Source organism: Guyanagaster necrorhizus (assembly GCF_019112545.1).
Source record: "Guyanagaster necrorhizus MCA 3950 unplaced genomic scaffold BT62scaffold_12, whole genome shotgun sequence".
Taxonomy (NCBI): Eukaryota; Fungi; Basidiomycota; class Agaricomycetes; order Agaricales; family Physalacriaceae; genus Guyanagaster; species Guyanagaster necrorhizus.
In genome coordinates, this window is record NW_025064891.1 from 286,220 (window position 1) to 308,847 (window position 22,628).

General features: G+C 47.5%; 9 protein-coding genes across 9 annotated transcripts; 5 read left to right on the top strand and 4 right to left on the bottom strand.

Moving 5' to 3' along the window:
• Nucleotides 1-5: 5 nt before the first annotated feature.
• BT62DRAFT_931765 (uncharacterized protein) lies at nucleotides 6-1,054 on the top strand. The gene is made up of 2 exons (XM_043186196.1): nucleotides 6-60; nucleotides 112-1,054. Exons 1-2 carry the CDS (start codon nucleotides 26-28, stop codon nucleotides 602-604), a joined length of 528 nt encoding a protein of 175 aa, XP_043039812.1. The 5' UTR covers nucleotides 6-25; the 3' UTR covers nucleotides 605-1,054.
• Nucleotides 1,055-1,725: 671 nt separating this feature from the next.
• Nucleotides 1,726-2,686, top strand: BT62DRAFT_968032 (N-acetyltransferase NAT13; the record flags this gene model as incomplete). Its single annotated transcript, XM_043188890.1, has 6 exons — nucleotides 1,726-1,888; nucleotides 1,959-1,979; nucleotides 2,033-2,109; nucleotides 2,162-2,423; nucleotides 2,481-2,637; nucleotides 2,676-2,686. 4 exons carry the CDS (start codon nucleotides 1,726-1,728, stop codon nucleotides 2,396-2,398), a joined length of 498 nt encoding a protein of 165 aa, XP_043039813.1. The 3' UTR covers nucleotides 2,399-2,423; nucleotides 2,481-2,637; nucleotides 2,676-2,686.
• BT62DRAFT_949126 (uncharacterized protein) lies at nucleotides 2,679-3,064 on the bottom strand (the record flags this gene model as incomplete). The annotated part of the gene is made up of 1 exon (XM_043188093.1): nucleotides 2,679-3,064. A coding segment is annotated over exon 1 (204 nt), but the record flags the coding sequence as incomplete, so codon positions are not given.
• A 2,340-nt stretch (nucleotides 3,065-5,404) lies between these two features.
• Nucleotides 5,405-5,881, top strand: BT62DRAFT_919647 (uncharacterized protein; the record flags this gene model as incomplete). Its single annotated transcript, XM_043184172.1, has 4 exons — nucleotides 5,405-5,521; nucleotides 5,577-5,603; nucleotides 5,647-5,675; nucleotides 5,731-5,881. 4 exons carry the CDS (start codon nucleotides 5,405-5,407, stop codon nucleotides 5,879-5,881), a joined length of 324 nt encoding a protein of 107 aa, XP_043039815.1.
• Nucleotides 5,882-8,379: 2,498 nt separating this feature from the next.
• Nucleotides 8,380-8,671, top strand: BT62DRAFT_829378 (uncharacterized protein; the record flags this gene model as incomplete). The annotated part of the gene is made up of 3 exons (XM_043182395.1): nucleotides 8,380-8,445; nucleotides 8,490-8,520; nucleotides 8,574-8,671. Coding segments are annotated over 3 exons (195 nt in total), but the record flags the coding sequence as incomplete, so codon positions are not given.
• A 462-nt stretch (nucleotides 8,672-9,133) lies between these two features.
• On the bottom strand, nucleotides 9,134-12,869 carry BT62DRAFT_968036 (kinase-like protein). The gene is made up of 17 exons (XM_043188891.1): nucleotides 12,412-12,869; nucleotides 12,276-12,358; nucleotides 11,597-12,214; nucleotides 11,464-11,528; nucleotides 11,252-11,407; nucleotides 11,034-11,126; nucleotides 10,918-10,980; nucleotides 10,812-10,864; nucleotides 10,727-10,758; nucleotides 10,499-10,674; nucleotides 10,438-10,451; nucleotides 10,365-10,384; nucleotides 10,219-10,306; nucleotides 10,140-10,164; nucleotides 9,855-10,091; nucleotides 9,687-9,806; nucleotides 9,134-9,633 (listed from the first exon to the last, which is right to left on the bottom strand). The coding sequence occupies exons 1-17, from the start codon at nucleotides 12,819-12,821 to the stop codon at nucleotides 9,370-9,372; spliced, it is 2,517 nt and encodes an 838-aa protein (XP_043039817.1). The 5' UTR covers nucleotides 12,822-12,869; the 3' UTR covers nucleotides 9,134-9,369.
• A 708-nt stretch (nucleotides 12,870-13,577) lies between these two features.
• Nucleotides 13,578-15,516, top strand: BT62DRAFT_111630 (homeobox-domain-containing protein). The gene is made up of 5 exons (XM_043179726.1): nucleotides 13,578-13,765; nucleotides 13,834-14,102; nucleotides 14,161-14,262; nucleotides 14,312-14,888; nucleotides 14,952-15,516. The coding sequence occupies exons 2-5, from the start codon at nucleotides 13,952-13,954 to the stop codon at nucleotides 15,235-15,237; spliced, it is 1,116 nt and encodes a 371-aa protein (XP_043039818.1). The 5' UTR covers nucleotides 13,578-13,765; nucleotides 13,834-13,951; the 3' UTR covers nucleotides 15,238-15,516.
• Nucleotides 15,517-15,864: 348 nt separating this feature from the next.
• On the bottom strand, nucleotides 15,865-20,352 carry BT62DRAFT_931772 (uncharacterized protein). The gene is made up of 20 exons (XM_043186197.1): nucleotides 20,094-20,352; nucleotides 19,979-20,042; nucleotides 19,501-19,918; nucleotides 19,087-19,446; nucleotides 18,662-19,036; nucleotides 18,311-18,608; nucleotides 18,077-18,249; nucleotides 18,011-18,022; nucleotides 17,875-17,960; nucleotides 17,772-17,820; nucleotides 17,489-17,721; nucleotides 17,380-17,440; nucleotides 17,240-17,327; nucleotides 17,126-17,188; nucleotides 16,979-17,079; nucleotides 16,652-16,922; nucleotides 16,545-16,594; nucleotides 16,403-16,492; nucleotides 16,316-16,355; nucleotides 15,865-16,259 (listed from the first exon to the last, which is right to left on the bottom strand). Exons 1-20 carry the CDS (start codon nucleotides 20,176-20,178, stop codon nucleotides 15,934-15,936), a joined length of 3,243 nt encoding a protein of 1,080 aa, XP_043039819.1. The 5' UTR covers nucleotides 20,179-20,352; the 3' UTR covers nucleotides 15,865-15,933.
• Nucleotides 20,353-20,373: 21 nt separating this feature from the next.
• On the bottom strand, nucleotides 20,374-22,610 carry BT62DRAFT_931773 (uncharacterized protein). The gene is made up of 11 exons (XM_043186198.1): nucleotides 22,555-22,610; nucleotides 22,413-22,499; nucleotides 22,319-22,360; nucleotides 22,242-22,269; nucleotides 22,029-22,190; nucleotides 21,927-21,976; nucleotides 21,845-21,879; nucleotides 21,695-21,782; nucleotides 21,577-21,643; nucleotides 21,226-21,525; nucleotides 20,374-21,167 (listed from the first exon to the last, which is right to left on the bottom strand). The coding sequence occupies exons 1-11, from the start codon at nucleotides 22,596-22,598 to the stop codon at nucleotides 20,487-20,489; spliced, it is 1,584 nt and encodes a 527-aa protein (XP_043039820.1). The 5' UTR covers nucleotides 22,599-22,610; the 3' UTR covers nucleotides 20,374-20,486.
• Between the last annotated feature and the right edge of the window lie 18 nt (nucleotides 22,611-22,628).

A 22,628-nucleotide genomic window follows, 5' to 3' on the forward strand; every position in this document is an offset into this window, starting at 1 on the left:
TTCAACTTGCTTCCGCTCCTCCATCATGCCGCCACTGTCCGTCGCGCTAGATCATCCAGGGTTCGTACTCTGGCCTTTCTGTAATAGAACCCATTAATAACTCTCTTACAGAGTTCATCCCCAAACATTGATCGGAAAAGTTCTAATTCGCGCTCGACGTTCACCTCTACACCCAACTCTGACTCTCCACTTTCGCGACAACACCGCCTTCCAAATTCTCGTCGATGGCTATGATCCCGCACACCCTGGCATTCCCAAGGCACTAGACTTTGACCCTCTATTTGACCGCATCCTTGCTAATGGTGAAACTCTGGACCTGACTGTCCTTGATTGCGCCTTCGTCACTTTGTCCGACAAGGCTTTCGAGCGGAAGCACAATCTTGACCGCGATCGACCCGTGGATGATCTAAGATGGGATCAAAAACATCTGGCAGTCGCTTTTAAATTTTCTGAGGAGACACCGCGGTGGCATTGTGTTTGGGCAATGCTTGAGGACCACGATAAAACACAGCGAACTTGTATATTCCGTAGTTATGGGGATGTTTATCTTCATCGTCTGCACCGCTCCCCGCGAAAGCCCAGGAAAAGACTAAGCCTGGCATAATACCCAGGTAACGGAACCTGACACGGTATCAGTCCATAATTCAGTCTGTGTAATTCTACTCAACGTAAATGTTTGATAGATGCCTCTGCTTATCCCCTTACAGACCTACATTCCGCACTCACTGTAAATCGCGCATTGACCTTTGGGTTGTTATTTGTCATATCTACTAGCTAGAACAACCGCTGTATTATCTGCATCCATATGCTTTGCTTTCTCACATCACTATATGTATCTATGTGGTGCTTTTGGCCTCAAGCTGGCTCCAACGAGTATCTATATCTGATTCTGGTCATTCAGCGGCTTTGCGCCGGAACCTAAATATCGCAGCAGCATATCTTAGGTGACGACCATGCCTCTTTGATGATGCAGTCGGGTACGGCGGTCGAATTACTCGGAAAGGATGTATTTGGCGATCGATGCATGTCCATTGGTATCGAAGGCAAGAGACATGATATCAATCAAACACGCAATACAGTATGCAGAACACACACGATGTCGCTGACGATCCAGTGGGGCTGATAAGACACTGCCCGCTGGCTATCAAAAGATACGAGCCATCTGGGAGATGATTTTGAAACACTTTTCACCTAGGACCAGGCATCATACACAAGGCACACAGATGATGATGGGGCCCTAATGATGGACTGGATATGCGAAAATCTCGGAAGGTAACCAGGAGGGGGGACATCATCTTCATGGTCACACAAGATGCGACTTTAAAACTTGGCTATGTTTATGATTTCCGTGATGATCCATGGATCCCCTGACATAACTACTAGGCTCAGTAGAGAATCGTGATCGTTTCAAAGGTGTAGATAATGGTCCCGAACTATATTTCAATGATATAGTGATCATGGCTCGTGGCCGCGGCATTCAATGAGAGTACTGAGTAAGCTTCACTGTACGTTTCTAAAGACAACGACGACATATGGTATGTTGAGAAGCAGTATTCTCAATTCCTGTGGTGCAATTCAAAAAGAGTACTGGAAAATTGGGAAAGGCACTCACGACGAACCCGGGCCGGCACCCAGTTGAAGGTCCGACTCAGGGAGATCGGGGATGAAATTGATCAAAACGGCAACAGCCGGCAGACCCAACCTACCGTTTTACCTTCATATTCGATGTCCAGTGCAACACCAAATTCTCGTGTTTCATTCGCCTCTTTGTCTTCAAATAACTTGGGCACGGTTAGGAAGCTGAACTCTGTGTTGTTTCCCATCAAATACTCGGAGAAATTCTACAACGACATATTGAATCCTGATTATGAGGAATTTTGTAAGCTTGGTTAGTTTCTTCTCTGGTCCGATTAGTCTGCGTTGCTCCCGGTATTGGAAACATTAACTAAGCCTTTTAGTGTACTATAATGACGTCCCAGGTTCGTTACCGTTTAGACTGTCTGTAAATGGCGGTGCTGACTCTATGTAACAGTCGGCACGATCTGCTGTCGTTTGGAAACCAAAGGCGATCAGACACACCTCTATCTCATGACGATGGGTATTCTTGCAGTGAGTTGTCTCAACATTTCACTCTGTATGATTGAATCGTTGACGGAAGTAGCCCTATCGTTCAAGAAAGCTAGGCTCTGAGAGCCTTGATCTCGTCCTTCGTGCCGCATCATCTCATCATCAACCGAAAATCGATAAAATATATCTTCACGTCCAGATATCCAATGGTGATGCGAAGAGGTTTTACGAGCGACATGGTTTCCAGGAAGTCGGGATTCACGAAGACTACTACAAAAAAATTGCCCCTCATGATGCTTGGATTCTTGAAAAGGCAATTTCAGCTGCTTGATACGAGTTTACAGTCTCGATATTTCGTATGTTAGGTCGATGATTATTAGTACAGAAAAAAACTAATACAATATTGCTTCCAGGTTTCGAGTGCTGGTTTCAAACTAGCACGTGGCTTTATGTAGGAGGGGGAAAAGAACTGTCGATGAATCAGAAAAGTGTTGGTTTACATCCTTTCCACCGTCTAATTTATATCATGTTGTCGTCAAATGTACCGCACTTTTTAACAAGCTGGTAAACGTGTGAGCGAGTGTATCCAAAGGCGACGAAGGCCAAACCTGATGACGCTTCAGCGCGTCCTTTCTCGTAAACGTTTTCCCGCAGCCACCATTACAGGTGTAGGGTTTCGAACCAGAATGGGTCTTTTCGTGGCGCTTCAAATCATGCTGTCGATGGAACGATAAGGAGCACATGTCACAGCCAAACGCGCGAGGGAGAGACATGGCATATTCGGAGGAAAAGGGAGGGGACGAGGACATGGACATGTCATATGGTGGAGAATGAACCGTTACTGGCTCCTGAGACTGCCCGTAATGAGACTGTCCATAAGGCTGGGGGTACGGAGAATATACAGGAGGATGGGGAGGATAAGAAGAAGAGTTGGTATGATGGTGAGAATAACCGTGAGACGGCTGAGCTGACGATTGTGGTGGTGATACTTGACTGGAATGATATTCATGCGAACTCCGCCCCATAGGAGCCGGCGGGAAGTGGTCAGGCACTGCGGGGTAGCTCGATCGGTGGTGGCTCAAACCATTTGTGCCCGATGGTTGGGTGTAGGACTGATTTGGAGAAGAGTAGTGTCCATCGGAATGCGAATATGATGCATCAGGACGCCGGCTGACGCCACCAAGAGTTGGATTATAATCGTGAGGCGCAGAAACGTAGGATGTCGAAGGATACGTGTTCATATTGCTCGAGGAATACTGTTCGCCAAGCCTCTGTTGAGTCGAGTGGCCGGTGTTGTGTCCACGGTAGTAGGGATAGTCACCCATGGCCGACAGGAAGAAAACGTGCAGACTTGGGCGTTAATAGAACTGTTTATGGGTTCAAAGAATGCGACGACCAGTTAGGAAGGAGGGTAACAGAAACAGAATAGAGACAGACTGCCAAGTTGACGCGCTCATTTGTGCCTGATGATCTGGTTTGGAAAGGGCCCCCCAGGAGTGGAACAAATTGCGCGTGTTGGTCGGTCGTCCTAAAGAAAGTTAGCCTGTTGTTGCGCAGCCGATGCCTGTATGTTGTAAAGCGTGACCATTTTGGACAGCAAATAACATTATCTAAGGAGGAGTCTAAGATCAGGGATGGAAACAGGAAACTAGTCCCCTCATCTCAGATCGTTGGAGTTGTCACGTCGATGAAAAATCAAGGCACTGCCTTTTGTGTTGAGTGTCGTGTACTACCCTGCGTGTCGTCGCTGGTAACAGCTTCCTGTTCAGGTGTAGTTATCGCTCATCAGGATCACATTGAGATTACTGTCTAACTTTGTCGGAGATGGCCATGTGCTTAGAACAGACAGCTCAGTGGTTCAGGCTTTCGGCGGCGAGGCCATCGGTATAAAATGTGATTCGGACTGCAGCTGATCATGTCAATGCTGAAACCACAGTTGAAGACCGTGATCTACTGCATAGAAAATGTTCGGTTTGTAAATTAAGGACGACAGAACTACAGCGCCTACCTAGGTCCCCACTGGTTAGGTCTGTAAACAACTAACCTGGCGGTTCCAAATCCAAATGTTGAGTTGTTGAGAAAAGGATGCAACCGGCGATTTGGGATAAACATGGAATGTCACGTGATTATGTTCGTTTCAACAGTCCCGGTCCAAGCCCTAGAAGGTTTAGATCAGGTCGAACTTGTTAGGTCACTCTACTAAAGTCCTTCAAACTTGGCATTCATCATCTACACTTATTTACTGACAGAATTTCACGCAGGCAACACCCAATACATGGACACCAGGAATGCTGTATATTACAGACAACATACTGTTTTGTGAACGGGCAATGGGCTGAGTCCGTCGCGACACACGGAATGCTTCCAGTTGCTTTAGAAGGCCAGGTACCAACTAGTGCATGTCCTACTAATGAAGACTGCCAGCATCGCTTTGCACCGAGTTATTCAATTGCTATGTTTGAATCCAATCGCCGAATTCTGTCGTTAACGTTCGTCATCACTTAATAAACACACTAGTCGATTCGTTCCCCATCACTTTTCCTGCTGTCCATCTTCTGTCAAGTATTCGTCCCCCGTATTTCGTCTGCTGGAGGACCATCAATCCTTACCATATTTTCTCTTTTCGGCTGCAAAAGATTTCATAAAGCAACTTGACACCTGGCGCTCCAAAGGTACGATTTTGTCAATTCAGACATTCGTCGATATCCAAACTCAAGAGTGCAGCCAGGAAACAGGGCTTTCCTGTCCTCTCTTCTTCCGGACGACAGACTAGATTGCCAGCCTTGTATTTCCAAATTTCCGCGAGAGTAATAGATTCCATGCGGCGAAAGGCAACAGCAGAACCTTCTACGGCCACGTATTCAATCCGCGCTGAATATTATAGTATTTCGTAGCGGGGATAAAGTTACTTCCACTCTTTCTCCGCTGTCCTGTACACAGCACTGTTTCAGTAGCCCGACATGCAGAGAAGGCCGAGCAGGAAACATTCCATTGCCTTGCTCCAGCCTTCGCAGCATCGCGTCCCTGTTCTGCAAGGCTGTCCAGAAGTTCGTTTGGCATGGTTACAGTCGGAGAGTGTCGTGCTCCGATACTGGTGCTACTATACAACAGCGTGTATCCGCTCATTTGTATTATTGCACTTTTTCGCAAGCCGCATAAATGGGTTACTTGGTCAACAAAAAGTGGTAGTAGTAGTAGTAGGGCAAGCGGTCCCTAAAAAGGAAACAGCCAAGCCTTCAAAATAGTAGCAAAAAGTAATCTAGCTCGGCAGCTTCTGAATCGGAGTCGAATTTTGATTGATATCACATTTACACAATCGGCGAAGATAAGATAAACGATGCGATTAGTACTCTCCTTGCACTTTAACAATTTGACGGAAATCAAGAACTACTACCTGGAGAGACATCCTGATGCCAAAAGATGGTTACTAGGCGATGACGAAGGGGCGCATCTCGTGAGTGACTGAAGTTGGCTGATATGCCATTGAATCTCACTGTTATGGGCTCCAGTCTTATTGGGCGAGGTTTGATCCTGAAGTATGTTAGTATCTAGAACGATGAAGTACTGAATGTTCCACAGAGTGTTTATTTTGTTGGTGGCTTTGGAGGGTTCGTCCCATGTCGCCGTATTCTTGTGTGAGGGACGCTGCTGAGCTAACGCCAGGCGCCATTATACCGGTTTCATACCTATGGATCTCTATCAGAACGCAATTCCCTTGGATGACTTGGCCGATTCGTATCCGTACGAATACGTGCTTCAGAAACAGGATGGTAGTGCAGGCGAGGGCAAAGGACCAGCCTTGTCTTACAACTAACAGAATGATGCAACAGTTAACTATTTTATGCCGGATGTCGAGGGTTTGCCGGCTCTCGCTCAGACTCGATCCGTTGGCCTAATGTACAGTAGTGCATGCGGACGTATTTCTGAAGCGGTGAGCTGATGATACTGGTGAATGAATACTATGCATATGACAGATGCTCAAGTTTGAATCTCGACCGAGAAGGCCTTAAGTCATGTGTACGACGTCACGTGTTGGGATAACGTTGATTTGCCTGACCGACCGCTCCTACAGGCTGGAATCAGCTCTCCTGAAAATACTTGACCTTTGCAGGCTCCTCCTAGAAAAGTGATCAACGTGTATGTTTGTCAAGTATATTGTATCATTAAATAATCCTGATAATTTCAGAGCATCCCCGCTGGCCCCTGATCCAAAATATCCAAATCGACATCGCTTTCAGGGCAGTCCTTGGCCACCGTGGCCAGGCGTTCTGAGCGTACTTACGGTGTCTGGTCCTGTTCTCTTTGGGTTCCGGTTTACCGGTGACAGATCGGCTGCTGTTTCTTGTTTCGACTGCCACTTTCAGACCTTTCCTCTCATCGTCAAGCATTTTCTGAGTGTCAAATGACAATCACATGAAACTTTAACTCTGGCACGGCGGTGGGAAGACGGTCCATAGAGATCTTGTCTACTGATTTGTTCGGACGCCAGAAGCACTCCGTCAGTGATAAATACTTATCCTTGGGCAAGAGAAATAGTTTTTCTACGAATAGGTAAGTAGGTTACATTAACTGATGTGATCTTCAATGGTTATCATCTCCATATTTATGAAAGTTGGCCTGATAAGTAATGCGTGAGTACTTGTCATCTATAATCTACATATGTTTACGCTAAGTCTTTTCTTAGATTTTGCAATCAAACACCCTTCATAACAAGGCTCTTTGATGGTGAAATTGTCTTCCGTCATAAAGATATTCATTCATTCACAGATCGTCGTATAATCAAGTATTCTACTTTTCTTCGGAGTGAGCTCAGAACTTTCATCATTGCAAGTCGAGCCGAGCCGCGAAGTCCGAAAAGAAAGGTCTTCACGTTGGATTATCTTTTGAAATAATCGAAACACGGATCGATCATTACTCCTCAAGGTGAAATCCTAGGAAATGGTACCATGGATTCCCGACCCTCCTATGATATTCGGGACGCAAAACCTGAAACTCACGACCACGTGCTGCCGTTGTGGCCTTGCCGAGATCTTCAGGTTCAAGAATCCAATGTGTAAGCGGTCTGAGCTAGCAGGTTAATTCCCTGTTCCCCTCGCTTGCCGCTTTCTGCGCATGAAGACAGTGCATATCAACGATGAACAAGAATGCGGTACAATTGTGGTCTTAACGTTCACGATTGGTCGGCTGTGCGGTAACTCTAATCACCCCACTTGGCTACTGCGAAGCGGGCTTGGATACCGCGGTCAAAATATCTTGACTGGACCGACTGGGGAATCAGGCACTACGGCGTGACATAGTACCTGTAATAAATTGTTGCCTTTATTGAATTTCACTACCTCCTTCCCTCTTCCTTCCCTCTCGTTTCCATCTCCATGTCGTACTCATCTGGCAAGGGGAGACGTTCAAGGGATCGTCCTACTCTTCCGCCAATACGTGATCTCTTTGGAGGTGAGCCTCTAGCTCTTCTGACGATCCATTTTTAATCGTAGAAACAGACGAGCTGTCCCGGTCCCCGAGAGCTCCTCACGATTCACCCTCTTTGACCTTGGCACGTCTTAGCATGAGCGATGATGATCACGAGGTTACCCCTCATACTTCGAGCTATTCAGGTCCGGGGGCTCTATACAACACTGGACGCCACTCCATGGTACGTCACGTCGCCATACGATAGCCCTTCTGATAACTAAAAGTCGTCAATATTTTCAGTCGTCTGCCCAATACGGCAATCCTGCGTCACGGCCATATCATGACCCACCAACGCCCTTTTACAATCATCAGCAATCGAGTTTAACATCCTCGTACACGTCTACTTTTTCCAAAACTAGAACCTCTGGCAGTATCTACGACAATCAGCCTGGAAGGCCATCTCCTGGGCCTCGTTCATCATCTTACACGGGTTCTCCAACATCAACTGCCTCCCCGAACAGGTTTCCCATTCATCGCAATACCGTCCCACAGATGGATTATCCCCATGGTTCCGGGTTGCGCTTTCCCGACACTCAACCTGATGATTTTAGTCGACAATCAACGGAAGACAGACTCCTAGTCAATCACCATCCTTCTCGCGAGATTCCGGCTACTCGCTATCCTTTAGATCAACCTCCGTCGGCTAACACCTATCCGTCATCGGATTTACCTTCTCGCGTTCCCGGCGATGCTCATCCCTCACGCCCGTGGGCAATATCGACCACAGTGGATAGAAGCCGGACCGATGACGATGATCCTACGCCAACAGCTCGATACCGCGATGTAGGACCCTCATTCGGACGCCCACCTCAAAGAGATGACGAGCTGATGGGTGGGATTGCTTCGAAGTATGAATGCACCTACTGTGGCAAGGGCTTTAATCGCCCCAGTAGTCTGAAGGCATGTTTTGATGTCTTTTTATCTCCTGGGTGTGTACTAAACTCGCGTTCGTCTAGATCCATATTAACAGTCATACTGGAGAAAAACGTATGTACCAACTGTCATTGCTATCATGCATGTTCTGACTCCCCGTTCACAAGCTTTTGTCTGTCCCGTTGAAAGCTGTGGAAGGAGCTTCAGTGTTCTCAGCAATATGCGCAGACACGCTCGGGTCCACACCCAGACTCCCTTGAGACAGCAGGAGCTCTCTAGTGACGAAAGCAGCGAGATAATATCACCTCCTCAGTCAACATCATCACACATCTCGCAGTCCTCCAGCGCACCATCCGTGACGCCGTCTCAATCACACTGGCTGCATCGTCGAGACAGTAATGCATCTACATCAAGTACCACAAGTTCCCGAAGAAGTCGCAGCGTCTCATCTGATGATTTTGATGAAACCGATGATCAGCTGCGACCAGAGAAACGAACTCGTCGTCATCTCAAATAAAATGATGTTCAACGTATCGCACACTTATTTCCTTCTGGGCTTTGGAGCTATTTCGCGAGATTGCGCTCCACGACAATCATTTATGCATCTTCTTCCTCGCATCATACTATTTATTATTCGACTTGCAAGTACACTCTCACTCCCCGTTAGTCGCCATCATTTATTGCATTTATTTATTCGACGTTCCTTTGCTTTTCCACGCTGCTCCTTCCACTTATTTATTGCCGAATTTAAACGTTCTCGTCGCTCGACCGCTGTATTATAGGCATTAGATTAACTGTATCATTCATATCATTATCATTTTCATAAGTTCGATCGTACCCGTGAGATAGAAACACTTATATAAATTATGATAGATTACTGATGCCGGTCCAGTTCATGGGGGGTATAAATGTTAATGGATGAGGTAGAAAGCGGCTAGTAGTCAGGATGCCGGCTGAAAGAGGCTACATGGAAATGGCGCGGCCCCTTCCTACAGTTTGTTGAGGCAAAGTCGACAGCCCTCTGGAAGGCTCTTGGCCGTATGTGTCTGGTTGTGGGTAGAAGGCCTTGTCCGCTCTGACGTAGCTGATAGCCCGGGGACTCTTGTGAGTGAATCCGGCAAAGGCAAGGGCCTTTCGTACGTCCAAGATTTCGGCTCCGTGAATTTCATGTCGAAGCAATGGATCACGAGTAGCATCAGCAGGTGCACCGTTAGCAGGTTCAAGTGGCTGAAGCAATCATCATTGGTATGAGTACGACGATCTATGATTGTGTAGCATACCTGGGCAGGAATGTCATCCTCGAAATGACGAGTATCCTCAGGATACCGAAGCTCAGGAAGATATGGTGCTTGATAACGACGGATGTTTGCCCAATCGATTCCCCGGAACCAGGGATGGGCCTATAAGTATCGTAAGGAATGTTTCGTAGTGACAAGGAGGAAAATTACTTTGATGTGATCCGCTCCGTCAACATTTCTGCCTACTGATATGAAGCCACTTCGCCTGGCTTGGACAATGAGCGAGTCGGGTCTCGAAACCGACGCCGATGCTTGTGATCCGAGACGGTCTTCAGGTTCGCAAAGCAGTTGGGTGATCAAGTCTACTCCTTCACGAGATACACGAGGTCGTGACGGGAAGCGTAGCGCCTGTTTCCAATTTAAAATTTTCTGTCTAGTGATATGACGCTGGAAAATATGTGTTAGAGAGTAGTTTGTGGACAAGCTTGACCATACCGAGTTGCTGACGAATGGCGGTCGACTGGGACGTGACATCTGAGATTACTGCTCCAACAATACGAAGCCGCCCACGCACCCATAAAGACATTCGTAGATGATAACGCCAAGACTCCACCAATCACAGGAGTACGAGTAGCCGTGCCCACGGATCACCTCAGGAGACACTGAAGCATAAAAAGCCGATCAAATCCCGAGTACAATAAAGGCAAAAAGTAATCTTACTATACGAGTTCGTACCACAACTAGATCGTTACCATTACAAAGGTTTGATTCGGGGATAAGGGAACAAACGTACATGGAATACGCCAGCTAGGAAGAGGGCTTAGTTGTGCAAAAAGCCTTAACTTGCAAGATACCTTTCTCCGGTTTTTCTCCCTCCACGTGAAGAGTCCTCCCTCGCCTTCTCCTCCCATCAATAGTTCTACATCCTTGCGATTCATGCGCTTCGTCTTTCGTCCATCAGCAATTCCGTTAGTATCGTCCAGATCAATCCCATGTTTATGTAGTAAATGCAAACGTTGCTGTTCATAATCTGAAAAGAAGATAAGGATCAGTTAGAGATTACCGAAGTAGATTAAATGTACAAGAAGTGTCGTGGGCCCAATGGAGATCGGTCCTAATATTTTGGGGTATTAGTAGACGGACGCTATTTGACGATATCTGACTAACGCTAAGCCAAAATCACTCAATTTGATATGACCTTCAGGATCGAACAAAAAATTCTAGCAACGATGAAGTGTCATATGAATTGAGAGCTCGATAAGTAAGGACGTACATCTGGCTTGATATCACGATGAATGAATCCATGTTTATGACACGACTCGATGGCTAGGACCATCTGAGAGATAGTAGGTCGTTAGCTGATAATCAGGCAGGTGCTGGGGAACTTTCCTCAGCGACATAAAACCGAGTGAATTCTTCCTCGAATATGTCCCGCTCAATCAACAGGTTAAGAAGGTCACCGCCTCCCATATACTCCAAAACCTAGAGCGGCCATAACAAGGGTGAAACCGGAAGATTGACGTGCAGGGCATTGAAGATGAAAGAAAGAAGTCCAATGAACGGTCACCTGAGTCAGATATGCCAACTTTGTCGAACAAATAACATACAAGATACAGATTATCACGATCTTGGAAGCTGTAGTGGAGTCTCACAATCCACTCCGCGCCTCCGGGAGAAGCAACCAAGGAAGCAGACTTGAGTATGTCACGCTCAGCGCGGACATGACCCTCCTGCCCTTTGCGTAACATATCTGTCTTCCGCAGCTGAAGAAGGATCAGCCAAGGGCTCAGCAAAGGAAAGCGCGGAAGATTTTTGAAACCTGTTTCATGGCATATAGTTGGCCTGTGGCCCGTTCTTTGACCAAGGAAACCACTCCGAAAGCGCCTGTTGACAAAAAAAAAAGAAAAGAAGACACGGTAAACACAAGCGACACTGGACGAAAAATAATTAACCGTGTCCGATCGTCTTCAGCGTTGTGAATGCTGTAACATCAACTTTTTGTCTTTTCACTCGCAAGTAGTCGGTCTCATTCTGACGCCAGCGAGCGCGCAAATTTTCCTTCTGAGCGATGCTGAGTTGCATATCCATCATATCTCTCTCCATAGCCAATCGTCTCTGTTCTCGAGAAGGTGTATGACGAAACAACGGGAAGTAGAGGTTCTCAAAGTAGATGCGAGCAGAGACGGCTTTTTCCAAAGTTGGCAAAGACGGTGTAATAGGTTTGGACACTGGAGGGACCTCAGGAAGGTCTTTCCCCGGAAGATGGTCATGTTCGTGCTGTTCCTCAGGATGTGTGACAAGGCCGCCCCCCCAGCGGATTGTAGAGTTCCCAGGATGTCCAGTGATGCCTTCAGGCGGAGACATAGAAACATTTTCTCGTGCCGCAGTGGTCAGGGTCGAGGACGTTGTTGTGCTCATGCCGTTGACGACGCGAAGAGGGCCAAGAGCACCGGCGTCGATTATTTTGCTGGTACTCTGAGATGGTTGCCCAGGGCTGACTACCTCGTTGACGGGCCGCGCATCGTTGTTTTGGCGGATTCGATTCTTAATGGGGTTTGCCCAGCGGGGATCTAGGATACGTTGCATTAGAATTTGATTGCATTTGGTGTGTACAGGGCACGGAAACCTGACCTCCCAGCTTGCCTAGTCCATCAGGTCCCCACCGCGTCAGCAGAGCCTCGGCCTGATCAGCGTCTGAGGCGTGTACGAGGTGGCTGTAACATAGAGATGAGCGTTGATACGGCAATATCAGTCGAATGTGACATACACAAAGCCCGTTGGACGCGACACCATGTCCTTGCTAATTCTGCGGCCCTTCTTGGGTGAGACTGGGGGACTTTGGGCGGGCCTGTCTGCCGGCATAGGACCAGAAGCTATGTGCTCGTATCGCGGACCAGCTACGACTGGCTCGGGGGCCTGAACAGTCCACTGTTGCAACAAGCGAGATGGTGACGACGGGGTAGGTATCATAGATAAGAGATCATAGAAGCCTTTATGAAGTAGGGTGCCTCCCGGTAGAGTGGTAGTAGGTTCACCATAGGCATCAGGACTATCGTAGGGCGAATAATAGGGGTTTCCTGGGGGATACATGTTGGTTGGCCTGGAGAGGGTATACTGATTGTACTTGGATCCCAATGGCGGCGCTGGCGGCGTCGGTAGGGGACGTCGAGAAGCCATTGGAATCGGCAAGGCTGTAGTAGAAAGAGAGATCTGGACGACTGTCGGAGAGACGACAAAGCAGTCCCGATTTGGGAATCCCAATTGCACGTGGCTTCCCCAATATAGCATCGATGACCTAGCAGTCACCCCCTCATGTTCGTTTCAAAAAAAACACATTTTTCAGAGGGCAACTGGTTCGTCACCGTTTCGCTACCGATCTTCGCTCGCGCTTGGACATCATGCCCCGCTTGTTTCCATTGCCTGGTATTTCTTCTTTGGGCTCACCAGTATCTTGGCTACGGCGTGCCCTGCTTCATTCTGCAGCGCTGCCTGTATTCTCAGTTCCCTGCCCTTGGACTCGATCTCTTTCATTTGTATGTAACGCGAACTAGCTCCGATCATTTGATCTTGGTCGTATTGTCATCATCGGGGGGAAGCCACGGCTTGCGGACGGTCCAAGCCCTTTTCCCGGTCTGCCATCACGGCATGGCACACGCAGAATAATAGTACGTACGGCAATCCACTTCTTACCAGCGGCCCTCCAGGCGCCAATCTACGATGGGAACTTGATATAGCAGTTTTGGCAATGATTTTTGAGATAAAAATCCCTCTCAGTTCAGCCGACACCCACGCTGATTTCATTTCCCTGTTCTGACATATATGTAACCTACAATTCGTGCTGCCGGGGCGTGTTCTTTCGGTGTTACTAGGTATACCTGCCCACAGCTTGTCTACGGATTATTATATTTTAGAGCTCCGTTCTATTATCCCCTGCGAACCTTGATCGTCCAACTGCGCCTTCTTCAATAAGCTGTGAGGGTACTTTGTCCATACCTCTCACCCTCAACGTCGTTGAAACCACTTGTTTCTTTACACACACTCTGGACCGGGATCTGCACTTTTCAACGCGTGTCCTTTCCCCTAGCCCAGCTACGCCCCGCCTCGTGTAATTGGCCTTTCTGGTACATGTCTCCCTCGTTGTCTGTTCCTGATTTATTTACATTCTCGCATCGCCTCTGGTCGCTCACAGCGGCCTGCGTAGACACGCGTGTTTTTTTCGTATATAACTCGGGGTCATCCTCGCTTTTTTGTCACAGTAATATCGCCAACTTTCTCTTCTTCTAAACTATCCTTCATATTATCTACTTATGTCGAATCCCAAAGAGGATCGTTATTATGGCAGATCAAGGAGTCCTCCTGTGGGGGACTCTCAAGGTGGTGGCTTCTTCCAGACGGGTCAGGGTGGGCGAACTGTGCTACCTCCTCTTTCTTCTGCTTTTCCAACCTCACGTTTTCCAGGTCTGTGTCTATGAGTGTTCAAATCTTCAACAGAAATTCATTGTCTTATTTTGATTAGTTCCCGTGGCGTATTCTAACCAGTATTCTCAACAACGTTCTTCTCCAGGAAGATACGATTATACTTCTCAATACTCGAGCCAATGGCAACAAAATGGTGGAGGTGAGTCTTTGAATTCCCTCTAAGCGTTGTACTGAACGTGAGCACTCAGCGTCTTCTTTCGACTATTATGAAACTCAAGATAATCGATACGGCGCTCAGCATACGTATCCGGTGTATTCATCCAGGACCTCTCCCATGATCCCAGATACAGCGGTCGATTCCAGGAAATTACCTCCGCTTAATACCTCCCCACATGCCGGCTATCCCTCTGCGTCTTCGACCATACATGGTGGCAGTCATATTCGGTCACCAACAGCATCCTATCCGGCTGCCTACAACGGTTATCCGTCGAACGCATCGAGCTCCTACGCATATGGCATGTCGATGGCCGATTCAGCAAACATCCCAATGAGTTCTCATTCTCATACAGGCATGGCTGACCTTCGCTCGTCCTCTCCCTATGGGCGAAATGTATCTCACGTTCCACCGCCCTCATACACCCCGCCACCGGTTTCCCCCACCTCTGCTGACGACTCGCCAACAATCAAGAAAAAAAGAAAACGTGCTGATGCCGCACAACTCAAAATTCTTAACGAGACCTACGCCCGCACCGCGTTCCCGTCAACGGAAGAGCGCCTTGCGTTGGCTAAATTATTGGATATGTCTGCAAGAAGCGTCCAGATTTGGTACTCATGTTATTTTTGCTACGATCATCGCCCTTTTACTTACCAGCCCTCAATTTTCTACAGGTTTCAAAATAAAAGACAGTCGATGAGGCAAACCAGACAGTCATCATCAAGTACCCACCAGTCTTTTTCTATGGTGTCTCAGGGCGATCCCCTAGTCGATGACATGGCGCACCTGTCCACTGGTGGCTACGAAGGCTCTGCACCCATGCCGGGTTCATCATATATGTCTCGTTCTCCTCCGCCGGACGCCCACGGCTCCCCTTCGCTCACGGCCTCTCATCGTCGTGCTCGAAGCCAAGACGCCGCAGTCGCTGATCAGAGGCAAATGTGGCCGCGTGGATATTGAGTAGTCGTGATTATCCTCAGCCTTCTTTCAAGACGTCTTATTTCTTCTTCCCGAGCCTATAATATTGTTACGTCCGCTCCCTTGGCACTACTAGTCTGTCTTCTCGCCGCTGTCCTAATCTATGAATCCGGTTTTTAATAATTACCTATTCATTAATATTCCACCGACAGGATGCCGTCGCCCAATGGTTTGCTTCTCGATAGGAACACATTATTTTACCTTACATATGTACTTAAGATATCATTGAATGATTGAGTGCTGGAGCACTACACACATCCGTCTGTCTATTGCTACTTGCCTCCCATGGTTTCCAAACCTTTTTGAGTCCGGGGCGGCAACTTCCTCTATTAACAGAAGCAACAGATGGAGATCTGATTCCTTTACGAACGTCGAATCTGAAAGGTGTATTCTCTGATGTGTTTTAAAGGATCTTAAAAGACCTAACTCCATACAGTGGCCATGTTTTAAATATCCACGACCCACAAGTTGGGAGGCGGAGAGGTCGTCGATGAAGCACATGGGCCACGCGCCGCCCTGATTTGTCAGCGGGCGCGAGCAGTTGTCCGTGGAAATGGGATCCGAGGATTAATAGACATCAATGGACCACAGGCCTTACTCACACACACGTTCACAGTAATGTAAGATGATTATCTATAAGGGTACTATCGAAATATCTATAATAGGAACCAACAAATACTATGTGTCGCTATCAGTATCCTCCGGCTTCGGTCCACCATGCGTCAGCCAATGCAGTTTTCGCAGTCTCCTTCGCTCTTCTTGAGCTTTAAGCTGGTTGCGTGTCAATTTCTTCTTCTTCTTGACTGGTGTCACTTTTCCGCTACCTGCACCCTCAGTGCCACTTCCGGCGGGGGTCCCAGCAGCAGAAGCAGCCGGAGTTTGATGTCTGGACCTGACCGGCGTGCTAGTTCCACTTCCCTTCTTATCGAGGAAAGCATCCTCAACAACAGCAGCTTTTCCCTGCTGGGTCATGCGGCCGGCATCGACGTTCCATATTTCCGGGCCTGTAAGAAGCGAATCAGCGTGTTTCAATGATATCTACAGCACGAAATGAACTAACACAGGGCGGAGACGAATTCGTGGTTATGAGAAATGATAACCTGTAATAGCTCAGGTCATGATATAGCAACAGAAACGCCGCACTTACTACAGCACCCGCCCAATCTCTAATCGCTACAGCCAACCCACCTAGCGCTTCACGATCTAAAAAATTACTCGGTTCGTCTAAGATACATATCTGATGTGCACCATATCAAAAGGTTGTACCAAGATCAAAAATCCGCACATACCTGTGGGTTATTCCAGAGGCATGCTGCGATCACTAATTTAATCTTTTGCCCTGATCATCGGTAAGCCATTCGCAGCATGGTTGCTACTAGAGATCAGAACACCTTACCTCCAGATAGACCAGAGATCTCATTATATTGGGCAATATCTCCGTCCAAACCGATGTCTTCCAAGTGCTTTCGTACGAGATGCGCGGCGGTATCACGAGTACCAGCACCTTCCCGTGAAGACTCTAGGTCATCGAATTGTTGCACAAGTTTACTAAAGCCTTTGTTGATCAAGTCGTCACGCGGAACCCAGGTATTAAATCTGTGATCCAAACCACGCCACTTGATTTCATACTGGAAGGACTTCTTCAGCTTTTGTCGACCCATGATAAGCTGTTGATGAAGGATTGAGAATCATGCCACTCAGATACAAGAGGAGAACAACAAACCTCTAGTTTGCGCTTAGACCCATCCTTTCCTACCCACTCTGTGTCGAGGACTTTCTTTTCTTCATCGGTCAGGACACGGGTGGTTTTCTCCAATAGTTCACCTGAAACACATCAAGCCATGAAAGAAAGGTAAAGAGTCGGCCATACGGTCATGTCCATCTTGAAAGCGCCATTGAATGTAACCGATCGGAGTCTTTTCCAGGTGACGTTCTGTGTTGTGGTTAGAAAGCCCAATACCACAGACACGATTATCATGATCACCTATATGGTGGGTTGCATGCTGTGACACATAACCAACCCGAAGAGCTGGATGTTTGTACACAGTTCCCTCTTGAGGTACAGTCTCCCCCTGGACTATCGATCAGTCTTTATAGAATCAGATTCAAGTGAGCAGACCAGACGGTTAAGAGTTTGATCAATGTCGACTTTCCAGCACCGTTGGGACCCACGATACCAACACGACTACACGACAAATAAGGTAGAGTGAACAGCAACAAGAAAAACACTGACCTCGATAAAGACAGCGCACAGCTAACGTTGTAGAGACTGGGAGAACTACGTCCAGGATAAGTAAATGTGCAGTTGGACATCTTCAATATAGCCCGAGTATTGCTTCGCACACCCATTAATGAACCAGGTGGCGGGAATGAGAATTTGACAGAGGTGGCTGCTAAAGTGTAATAAGACTTGGCTTCGGGATGTTGCTCGACAAATGTAGAGAGATTTCCGGGGTAATAAACAAGCTGAGAATGCGGTGAGTGCAAATCACAAGTACCACCAATTCTAGACACACCTTCTTGCTTTCGTAGTGTATGATATCTGTTGTCACGTTGTCTAGAAAACTGTACACGTGTTTTTCAAAGGATGTTGATAGTCTGAAAAATAATAGTACTTACCCAGAGTCGTGACTGACAATTAGACAAGTAACCTTGTCATGTGCTATAAGGTATTTCTCTAGCCATAGAACAGATGCACGATCCAGCTGTGGTCAAGAGAGTAAATCAAGGAATACACAAAACAATAAGCACCAACGTGATTAGTGGGCTGGAAAGATGGCGTCAGAACATTTTGCGAAGGTGTAACGGCTGAAGCACTCACCTCATCCAATAGCAATAAGTCAGCATTATATAGCATCGCCCTTGCAAGTTCGAGCTTCATTTTCCACCCTCCCGAAAGTCCGCCAACAGTGTCAGATTGTCTGGCATCATCAAATCCGACTTCTAATAGTTGATCCCGTATTGTGGAACGAGTGACATCAACCAATGCTTTGTCTTTAAAAATTGTAGCAGAATGTCAGAATAAAGTCCATATGGGCAGGAAAGAAGGCCAGACCTGCCGCAATGAAATCGAGCACAGACAACGAAGCGTCCTCTCCTTGTAAAGAATGTTCTACCATGACACAACAGAGCTGGTCCTGCGGAGGGAAGTTCTCGACTTTACCGTCCCGGAGTTGCCTCATGAGGGTTGATTTTCCAGACCCGTTTGTGCCGAGAATACCATATCGTCTTCCCCGGACGAGACGGAGAGTGGTATGAGAAAGTAACAGTAATGCACCATACGCAAGAGAGAAAAGGGTATCGCATAAGACTTCGCCTTCCTCGTCTCCGGTCTGAACAACAGTATATTTGGACTGGTGTATGGTGGGTTAGTCGACAACAATGACTGGCAGTTTCATGGACCAACCTTCTCTATGGCGTAGAAATGTTCCGACACAGTACTGGCAAAGGCAGAAGCCTTCTCTGTATTCAGCCACGGAGTCATGTACACACCGATGCATCGATTCCAAGCATCCTTGTCCTTGAATCGGCGGTCATAAACCAAGTCGGCTACCAACGATGCAACAAAATCAACAGAGTGGCCCAAAAGTGTCGAATTGGGGCCCAAAGGTCCATTGGCAGTAGAGGACAGGCTTCGAAGTTCTTCGGGTAAAAGATTAAGTAAGACTGTGAGAACCGCGGCTGTTTCTCCTTCAATGTCCCGATGATGAGACGGACGGCCTTCGGCTGAGGCTCCAGACTTAAGCAGCGTTTGGAGTGCAGCTTCGCCAAAGGCGCGAACCTGACATGGGTGAGTTCGGACATGGACCGGCTCCGCTGAACAAGACGCACCTCAGGAAACGCTGCCCCTTTTGCGATCTTCTGTGTTCCTTCCACGAGGGGACTAAGATACAGCGCAGCAACTTGTGGATCCCGGACGAGTTTCACCAAATTTTCAATAACGACAACGGTACGTCGTTGAACTTCCATACTTCGGTCGTTCAAGGCCCGAATCAAGAGAGGGACCAAAACAGCCAAAGCTGGCGCCGTTACTTCGGCAACGAACGTGGTTGACGAAAGGGCTTTGATGCATGCTGGTACTGAATCGGGCGTTGACATACACTTCACAAGAACGGGGATGTGGGGGGCAAGATCTGGATTGGCCAGAGTTGTGCACAAAGATGTGGCACATTTAATTGCAGCAGTAGACACCTACAAGAAAAGCATCGTCATCAGGAAGAAGAATGACCTTCGAAATCAACATACCTCCTGCTTTGTATCATGCATGGCATTTTCGACCTTTGGTAATACGGTTCCCAGCTCAGCGGCTACAGAGTCACGCGCCGAAGCAACAAATGAACGCAGTGCATCTAGGACTCCAACCTTCGTCCTCCATTTTCCATTTTCTAAGATGACGGTCAATACGCCATACAACTCTCGTACAGCTTCTGGCGGAAATAGCTTCATGAGAGTCTTGACAGCGGAAGTGGCAGCAGATCGAACAACGTCGCCCTTGTCCATGTAAAGATCGAATATAATCGGAAGAGATGGGATAAGGAGAGGTGTTACTCCTGCACCAAGAACAGTGGCTAAAGATTGGAAGGCAATTGCTGCAGATTCTCGCTCATAACCAGACTTTTTGTTAGTCGCAAACCCATTTAGAGTTTGTAGGACGTTGTGGTTTCTGATGATAAAGATCAAAGAGGATAAAGATAAGTACAGCGAGGATGTCATAAAAACTCACTCGAGAGACTGCAGGCCATGCTTCGCCACCTCTCGAGCTATTCTATCAGCAGCACCCTTAGCATCTAAAGGGCATTGAGGAAGAATTAAAGAACAGAGCTGCTAGCACAACGAACCTGGTGCAGTGGGTGCAGCGCGGAGGTTGTCTATAAGAGGAGTAAATGGATTCTCGAGAGGTGCTGGCATCGCTACAGGAGACATTGGGTGATTGGCGTAGAGAGAGTATGCGTCGTGAAAATTACAGAGAGATCGTTGACAGTATACAATATGATGCGGGTATTAGAACAAGGTTATACAAGTCTAGGGATCCGGCGACTTGATGGGTCGGGCTAACGAGTGCGCCTCGGCAATGTGGGCTCAAGCAATTTTTTGATGCTCAATAATTTTCTGGACACGTGCGCCGGTGGAAATCAAGTTGGCGGCATATAGCCCATCATGTTAAATACAAGTCGTCGTCACTAAGGAAAGCAGCACACCTAAGCTAACTCAGCCAGGTTCTACGGAATGGCTTACATTCCTTCATCCGGATAATCCACCTTATCGTAAAGTCGTAACGTTTCATTCCAGTCCCTCTTTCTTCTTCTCCTGATAGAAAAATATCGCCTCCCACTATCCCAAGAGCTACCAACGCGCCCTTTTTCCCTCCCACCTGCTCTTGAAAAATAAGCTTCGGGGTCTGGCGGTAATTCGAGAGAAATTGCTAGCGCCGTGACCCTTCCGTGCAATTGCGTCCTGATCTCCTTCATCGCCAACAAGGTGGGTTTTCCCACCCAAAGCAAACGAAACAGAGCAGCGAAAGCGCGAAATGATGATATGGAATCTTCCAGCCATCGCAACGACATCCACATCAAGCCCGGAACCGCGAAGAATGTGAAAAACGCTATAGGAAGCGTCATCAAGACGACGGACAACCAAACAGCAAGCCCAGATATCAATCCATATACCAGCTTATACTGCGCAATCTCATCCCAAGTATCGAAGATAGGTCCTGTTTTTTTGAACTCGTGGACGGCGTAAAATGTTGTTAAGAAGATTGGAGTCCACAGGAGCAAGCCAGGAAATGACAATGAAAGAAGTGACACGGCCCAGGAAAATCGTATTACCATACGATACACGATGGTATATCGAGGAAGTGGTCGTTTAATACGATCATCCTTGATGCCCCAGTGGGATAATCTGTCCTGATATGACTAGAAGGCAGAATGTTCGCTGTCACAACGCTGACCATCATAGTACAAGGGGCCTCACCTTCAAGTCATTGAGAAGCTGCAAAAGCTCTTCATTGTCTTGTTCCTGATCTGAAATGCCCTCGGTCGCACCGATATCTGCAGACTTAAACGCTTCCAGATAAGTCCTCGCTACGCGGACATGATCACCGAGGCTCATGTGAGTACCAAGGGGTGCGTAAATGCGCGCAGCAAGTTTACTCGTCCTGATAAGGTTCCAAGATGGAGAGTCAAAAGTTCCAGAGCTAATTTGGCGGTGTATATCGGAGGTCACAGAACGAATATGGGCGTAGTCAGTGGGTTCCACAAGTTCTGGATTGTCCTGCTGGGCCGTCAGATCACTTCTGTGGTGATAATGGAACAGCGAGCAAACCTTAAGACTGAACTTCATTGGGGGATGGAATGTTACCAGAACATCAGAACGGAAATGTTGGCGGTGCCTGTATGTAAATTAGGAAAGAGAGCCTAGATCGCTAAGTCTGGAGACGAACATGTATGTGATAGAGCAGTTCAGCACGTAGACCTCAAAATTAAGTTGGTCACGATGTTTGGTGAGCACAGTTGATACTAAGCGCGCAACTTGGAATGGAATATGTCAGTCATGTGTATTTCATGCACAACAGGTCGAAACGTTTTCGCACCTCCAGTCTTGAGTGGGGCAATGCTAGGGTGATATCTGTGCCTCGATGTAGCAAAGCCATTGTTTGAAGACAACGATCTCACCTACTCATACCCTCAGGAAACAAGCAAACTGCATCGCCAGCTTCTAAGGCCTATGGCGTATGGTGATCTGTAATGTTTGAGAGAAAGAAGGGTGAGACGCACCTCCACTAATTTCATCATGGCTTGACTATTGTCCGTGTCACCATCCGGAAAGTCCTTTCGCCTTTTTATGGGGACCGTACCGGCTGCTTCAATGAGCCAGCTGGTGAAGGTGCGGCGGCCAAATTGAGTAGACTTGGCCGTGAGCCGCAGCATATTGCGTACCTGTGAACCGACATCAATGACAGGAAGCACTACCGCAACAAGTCTTCGTACGCTTGGATGGATCGATGTCACTAGTAGCCTAAGCAAATTGAAAGACGGTTCGGGGGTGGGGGTGTTTGAAAGCTTACAATGCATCGGTGAGTGAGTTGCTGTGATTAGCGCAAACAATGCTGAAGTACATCAGTCAACGGCCCAAGCTGGTGACTTCAATTCTCGTCTTACCATGGCTTTCCAGTTCTAGGAATGTAGTTCGTATTTTCAATGACGATGGTCCCGTAAAATATTTTTAGTACGAATCGGAAAAGGAGCCTGAAGTCAGAAGCATGATGAGTTACCTGGCCTTGAATCTGCCAACACGCGATACCTGATTAATGTGTATGCCCAAGGAATGGCTGGTTCATCACGCATAGTTGATGCAGGTACTGGCTAATCTGAATC